The sequence below is a fragment of the Babylonia areolata genome, chromosome 9, assembly GCF_041734735.1.
Source record: "Babylonia areolata isolate BAREFJ2019XMU chromosome 9, ASM4173473v1, whole genome shotgun sequence".
NCBI classification, from domain to species: domain Eukaryota; kingdom Metazoa; phylum Mollusca; class Gastropoda; order Neogastropoda; family Buccinidae; genus Babylonia; species Babylonia areolata.
Window position 1 is genome coordinate 31,233,958 of NC_134884.1, and position 7,500 is coordinate 31,241,457.

General features: G+C 46.0%; 1 protein-coding gene across 1 annotated transcript in view; it reads left to right on the forward strand.

Moving 5' to 3' along the window:
- LOC143285620 (thyrotropin-releasing hormone receptor-like) overlaps positions 1–6,182 on the forward strand; it is a gene marked incomplete at its 5' end in the record, with an annotated part of 92,362 nt that extends 86,180 nt beyond the window's left edge. The window contains 2 exons of the mRNA XM_076593018.1: positions 1,689–2,080; positions 5,862–6,182. Coding sequence (XP_076449133.1) covers positions 1,689–1,870 — 182 coding nt within the window. The remainder of the gene's footprint in view (positions 1–1,688; positions 2,081–5,861) is intronic.
- Between the last annotated feature and the right edge of the window lie 1,318 nt (positions 6,183–7,500).

The window sequence follows — 7,500 nt, forward strand, 5'->3', positions numbered from 1 at the left end:
TATAATATAATAATAGTAATAATCATCATCATCATCATCATCATCGTCATCGTCATCATCATCATCATCATAATAACCGGGGGGGATCGGTTGGGTGGGGTAGGGTTTCTGCCGAAACGACTGGGGAAAAAAAAAGAGATTGATGTGCGTGTCTTATCCTCCGCGGTATATCAGGTGCTAAATGTACACGATGGACCCCTCAAAAAGAAAATGTCAAAGGAGGAACCCCGTCCCAGACTTTGGGCAAAATGTCTTTTCGTCTTTCCTTATTGTTTTGTATTCTGTTCTTTTCTGTTTGTCTATATTATGGTTCGAGCTAACACAGAACGCCACAATATTTCATTCTGGATTTTTATTTCATGTTCCCTCCTTTTTATTTTGATGATGGAGTGCCTGTTGTTGTTGTTTTTTTGTTGTTTTTTTCTGTCACGAGGTTGCTGCATTGATCTTCTCGCTGATAACATTACTACCATCACTACCACCACCAGCACCACTACCACCAACAACAGCAATGATAATAATTATCATTATCATTATTATCATTTAATAATAATGACAATAGTAATATTGATAGTAATACTAATGATAATGATGATAGAAAAAAAAATGTCATTGTAATAATAATACTATAAATCAAGATAACAATACTACTACTAGGACTAAGCGATGATGCCACTGTAACGGTGCAAATGATGGAGCAGCAACGACAAAAAAAAAATGTCTCGTTGGTGTGTCCTGACAAACAATGCACTGAATACATTTTGTGGGAGACACCTCCACCAGTGCCAGCTCCTTGCAGCTGTTTGAGATCGGTGACACACAACTGCGTCCGCACCTGCCCTGCCCTGCCTGCTGGCGTCCCATGCATGCTCCACCTGTGAACCACCATGTGTTCTTCAGACTTGGAGTTCCGGAGCCACGTGTGTCCATCGATGACTTTCACCGATGACGGCATTATGTATCTTTCTTTATTCTCAGTTCCCAAGAAACAGCCATGAGGAGGAGAAGGAGGAGGAGGAGGATACCCATGTTCCATCCATCCCTTCCCCGGTAATGTCAGTGAATCCTCCATTCAACTTTTTTTTTCTTTTTCTTCAAGGAGGAAGGTGATGGAATGGTTTTGACACTTTTCTGACATTAAAGATATCCGTGAGAGTCTGTATTGGAATCTCAGCCTCGTCCTTCCTCCCAGGTTTGATTGGAAAAAAAATTAAACTGAGCGTCTGAATTTTCGGGTAAGAGTATATAAAACGAGGCCCCAAGTGTAACACACACTTGGTGCACTGAAAAGCAAAAAAAAGAACCAATGGCAACATAAGTGTTGTCCAGCGGCAAAATTCTGTAGAAGAAATTCACTCAGATATTGACACAAACATTGTATGCCTGCACACTCAAGGCCTGACCAAGCGCATTGGGTTATGCTGCAGGTCAGGGCATCTGTCTTGCTGATGTGTGTGGTGTATGTAGTGTGTAAGTATATGGAATCGTCCGAACGCATTGACGCTCCCCTTCTTGAGAAACTGACATTGAAACGATTAAACAAGAACAGCCAGGAAAACATCTTTTGGCTTATGCTGCCGATTCAGCAAGCACATAGAAACGATACTTTAATGGGATTTTTTTTTCTTTTTTTTTCTCTCTTATTTTATGCTGTGTTTTCTACTCCTTCTTCTTTCTTCTGTCTTCAGGGCTGAGGCCGGCAGGCCCCCCAGTGTACCTGTACAGCGAGATGTGGACGGAGGGCTCCAACGTCAAGCGCCACACCTTCAACGCTCGCCGGCCCCCCTCCCCGCCCACCACCACTAAAGACAGTAAGGCGTCGGACACCGCCGCCACCGATGATGTGCCCTTGCCCTTGACCTTACCTTGACCGTCCTCCAGCACTCCCTCCTCCTCCTTCTCCTCCTCCTCCTTCCTCTTCCTCCACCTCCTCCTCCACCACCAGCACCACCTTCACCTCCTCGTCCGCCTCCTGTTCCTTTTCGGCGTCTTCCTCCTTTGAGTCCTCTGAGTGTGTGCAGTGTGGTCTCTTCTCCCATTGTTCTCATCCACCACCTCCTCCTCCTCGTTCCTTTATGTTGTAGGTGATGTTGTGGTCGTGTGTTTTTGTTTTAGTGTTTAGAATGCTTTGGAAGTATTTTTTTTTTACACAAAAACAGACACGTATATTTCTTGTCATTTTATGTTGTTGTAGCTGAAACAACCACAAGTAAGCACTGGGGGGTCTGGGGGGTTGGTGGGGGGGGGGGGGGGGGGGGGTCATTAAAGCTAAGTAGAGAGCGTGAGAGACAGATAGTGATACACAACATTGTTGTTTATGTGTTTTGTGATCCTTTCATGTTACAGACTTTCTAGAATCTATGTGCAGATTTTGTGCATGATGTCTTTAGTGTTGTATTCATTAACAATTGCCCAACACTCGGCATAGGCCCAACAATCGGCTTATATCACAGACTGACATAAGTTTACATTTGGGCCAACAGCAAAGTGAGAGCTGTATTATCAATGGTTTCTCCAGTCGATGGGAAACCATTTACAGCTTAGTCTTTTGTGAAGGACTATGACTCTCAAACTAGGAGGCAAAATTGCACTGGCTCTTAGTGCTGCAGCCTTGTGGGCTAGTTGGCCTTTGGGAACCATCCCAACGCCGACTGTGCTAAAACCCTCTTGGCCGAGAGAGTGGGGATGTACTTGGGCAAGACACTCTCCACTATAATCAAATTCTAGCCCAAATAGTCGGAACAGCAGTTGCCTCCTCTGCTGTTCTGATGGTCATAGTCGGACAATACTGACTATCATATATACATTCTGTTAACAATTCGGGCTGTCTGGTGCTATCAACATGAGACTGGCTGCGACTGTCAGCATCTTCACCATCATCCCACTACCATTATCACCCACCGTCAACAACACTTTCATCATCAGCACCACCACCACCACTCTCATTTCTGTAGTTGTCAATGCTGTTGCTTTATCGTTGTTGTCGCTGTAGTTTCTGTGGCGTCTTTTATCATCAGCCTCCTCCTCCTCCTCCTTCTCCTCCTCTTCCTCCTCCTCCTATTCCTCCTCATCTTCGTTACCAGTTCATAGGAAGCCGGAGAAAGAAATGAGGAAACCTGGTACAGTACTGTCACTTTGTGCCAACAGCAAAGTCAGAGCTGTACAACCAGTGGGTTTTTTTCCCCCACTGTAATGGGGTTCATTTACAGCTTGTGTGTGTGTGTGTGTGTGTGTGTGTGTGTGTGTGTGTGTGTGTGTGTGTTGGGGGAGGGGTGTAGGGGGGGGGAGTGGGATTGGGGGTGTATGTGTGGGTGTGAAATACTATGACTCTCAAACCAGGAGGCAGGATTGCACTGGCTTGATAGTGCTGCAGCAGTCTCCGGGGTCTAGTTAACTAACTGGCCGTTGGGGACCATCCCTAACGCCGATTTTTTTTTCTCCCTAAAGCCCTCTCAGCCGAGAGAGTGGGCATGTGATTTGGGCAAGACGTTGTCTTGTGTCGCCAGACCACCAATATTGTAATATCCCCCCCCCCCAAGACCCCCCAATCAGATGATAACAAGGTGCAGTTGCTGTTGTGTTGTTGTTTGTGGTATAAGAAGTTAATTAGACGTAGTTTGCATCCTCATAATAATAATATGATAATAATAATAATGATGATGATGATGCTGATGATAATGATAATGATAAAGATATTTTATTTTTATGTAGGGCTATAATTCAAGCATAAGCAAGCTCTAAGCGCTTTACAATCCAGTTCCTTAAGTGAAACAAGAAAGTACATAAAAGGTAGTAGAAACATAAAACAGAATCATTAACATTATAAAAACACAATGCACAAACCCCACAAACTAACATATTCTCAATACTACAACTGTTACACTCACACACACACACACACACACACACACACACACACACACACACACACACACACACACACACACACACACACACACACACACAACTGAGATAGTAATTTTCACTTAAAATACATGCATGTAAAAAGGAGCATAAATTGTAATTTGCATGCCTTGTGTCTGATGAATGGATTGTGATAAGTATGCAGGGTATGTTTGTGTTTCGGTGTGGCTGGGGTGTGGGGTGTGGGGGTGGGTGTGGTGGCAATTCTTTTTATTGCACATGTGCTGTGAATACATGCTTACGGCATTAGGTTTTTGTTGTTTTGGGGTGTGTTTTTTTTGTTTGTTTGTGCTTTTGTTTTTTTACCCCCAGAATGCTGTATATAGACACTGTTTAATCGAGAGTTATATGGAGAGTTAGTTTCTGGAGAGTAGCTGTGGTCTGCAGTTGCACCTTTTGTATTTGTATGTGTATTTGTATTTCTTTTTATCACAACAGATTTATCTGTGAGAAATTGGGGCTGCTCTCCCAAAGATACACTACAGCCACCTTTCTTCTTTTTTTTTCTTTTTTTCTTTTTTTCCTGCGTGCAGTTTTATTTGTTTTTCCTATCGAAGTCGATTTTTCTACAAGAATTTTGCCAGGAACAACCCTTTTGTTGCCGTGGGTTCTTTTACGTGCGCTAAGTGCATGCTGCGCACGGGACCTCGGTTTATCGCCTCATCCGAATGACTAGCGTCCAGACCACCACTCAAGGTCTAGTGGAGGGGGGAGAAAATATCGGCGGCTAAGCCGTGATTCGAACCAGCGCGCTCAGATTCTCTCGTTTCCCAGGCGGACGCGTTACCCCAAGGCCAGCACTCCTTATTCTCTTGTGTGCCCCCTTCACCTTCATGTTCTTCCCACCTCCTTCTTCTCGCTCGCTCTGCCTCGCTATCTGTGTCTCTTTCTGTATCTGTCTCTCTCTGCGTCTCTCTCTCTCTGTCTCTCTCCCTGTGTCTCTGTCTCTCTCTATTTCTTTCTTTCTTTCTTTCTATCCATGTCTCTGTTTCTCTGTTTCTCTCTGTCTCTGTTTCTCTGTCTCTGTCTGTCTGTCTGTCTGTCTGTCTGTCTGTCCGCCTGTATGTCTGTCGGTCTCTGTCTGTCTGTCTCTCTCTCTCCCTCTTTCTTTGCACGTTCATATGTGAGTGCTGACATTACGTACCAGCAAAATTTTACATATTCGTTTCATTGTTGTTGTCAACAAATGTACGAAACAGTATCATGATCATCATCATCATCATCATCACCACCACCACCACTATCATCGTCATCCTTATTATCATCATCATAATCATCACCACATGAAATTAATTACATCAATGAATCAATTCCATCCGCCAGTCAGCTTAGTATTCGAAGGCCATACAAGCAAAAAATGTTATGACTCAAGTCGTAAATAGAACAAAAGTCATTGTCCGATTCAGGTTTGGTATTAAAAAAAAAAGAAAAAAAAAAAGAAAAAGAAACCTACCCTTTAGCAGATGTGTGTGTGTGTGTGTGTGTGTGTGTGTGTGTGTGTGTGTGTGTGTGTGTGTGTGTGTGTGTGTGTGTGTGTGTGTCTGTGTGTGTGTGTCTGTGTGACTTCGGTCGGTCTGGGGAATATTGATCAAATCCCCAGCTAGACAATAAATATTGGTTAAATTCACGCCTGTGTGGCCGTAAAAGATTACGGAACAATTCAAGCTCTATTAAACATTAAATTTATTAATCATAAGTTTTATTTTCTTCCCATGCCGAGCCCGCCATAGACATAGTAAATATCAAATATAACTGTCCTTATGGCCATAAAAAAAGCTATGGGACATTTAACCTATAACTGAACTGTTAAAAAATTAATAAGTAGTCATTTGTCATATTTTCTTTGTTCTCTCCCTCACCCCCACCCCCACCCCCACCCCCACCCCACATCTTGATCAATTATTCGTTTTATATATTCTCTGTTCTTCTCCTCACAGCTACCCCTTTCGCCAGCGGAGGGACGCACAGCTGCGGACACAAAGACGCTTCCTCCGCCCATAACCACCTCCACCACCACCACCTCAACCATCACCACCAAGTCCTCAACCACAACAACCTCCACCACTCCAACCCCAACCCCAACCGCCACCACCACCACGACTCAAACTCGCAGGCCAGGCCAGTGGGAGGTCACCGAGGACGCGCAGATCACACCCTCAAGGTCATCCTGCTGGAGTGGGTCAAGGGCGGCGAGAGGGTCAAGGTTCAAACCTCCGCGCAACCCCGGCACCCGTGCTACGGGTCCAGCCACCCGAGAAACGCCGAATGCTTCGGGAGGAGAATCTCAGAGGAACCCGAACTCGTGGCAGTGGTGGGAGGAGGTGGTGGTGGAGGAGGAGGAGGTGGAGGAGTAGGAAGTGGTGGAAGAGGAAGATGCGGTGGAAGTGGAGAAGAAGGATGTGAGGGAGGAGGAAGAGGAGGAGGTAGTGGAGGAGAAGAAGGAGGTGGTGGAGGAGGAGGTGGTGGAGGAAGATGCGGTGGAAGTGGTGGAGGAGGAGGAGGAGGAGAAGAAGAAGGATGTGGAGGAGGAGGAAGAAGAGGAGGAGGAGACGGAGGAGAAAAAGAGGAAGAAAAAGGAGGGGGCGGGACTGGGATGGGGGAGGAGGTGCTGACAGCGGGGGGAGGAGGAGGAAGGAGAGGAACAACAACAACAACAACAGCAGCAGCAGCAGCAGCAGTACCAGTAGTCATGAGGGAGGATCGCCCCCCTTCGGTGTGTGGAGAAAAGCAGGAGGAGGAAGACGAGGAAGAAGAAGAAGAGGAGGAGAAAGAGGAGGAGGAGAAGAAAGAAGAAGAAGAAGAAGAAGAAAAGGATCAGGAGGAGGGGAAGAACAGTGAGAACAAGAAGGGGTCGTCGGACAGTGTCCAGGAGGGGCGTCCAGTGAACGTCGTGGTTCCACTCAACACGCGTGTGAGACTGAGTGTCGCTGGTCGTGGATTCGGTGGTGGTGGTGGTGGTGGTGGCTGCGGGAAGAAGAAGAGCAGGGACATTGCTGAGTCTGCTTGTTGATTGATTAGTACGGGGTTGGAGATTCTTGGTTTTTTGGGGATGGGTTTCCCCCCCCCAACCCCCAGCTTGTGTGTGTGTGTGTGTGTGTGTGTGTGTGTGTGTGTGTGTGTGTGTGTGTGTGTGTGTGTGTGTGTGTGTGTGTCTGTCTGTCTGTCTGTCTGTGTCTCTGTGTCTGTGAGTGTTTCTGTGTTTTTCCGTGTGTGTGTGTGTGTGTGTGTGTGTGTGTGTGTGTGTGTGTGTGTGTCTGTCTGTCTGTCTGTCTGTGTCTGTGTCTCTGTGTCTGTGAGTGTTTCTGTGTTTTTTTCCGTGTGTGTGTGTGTGTGTGTGTGTGTGTGTGTGTGTGTGTGTCTGTCTGTCTGTCTGTCTGTGTCTGTGTCTCTGTGTCTGTGAGTGTTTCTGTGTTTTTCCGTGTGTGTGTGTGTGTGTGTGTGTGTGTGTGTGTGTGTGTGTGTGTGTGTGTGTGTGTCTGTCTGTCTGTCTGTCTGTGTCTGTGTCTCTGTGTCTGTGAGTGTTTCTGTGTTTTTCCGTGTGTGTGTGTGTGTGTGTGTGTGTGTGTGTGTGTGTGT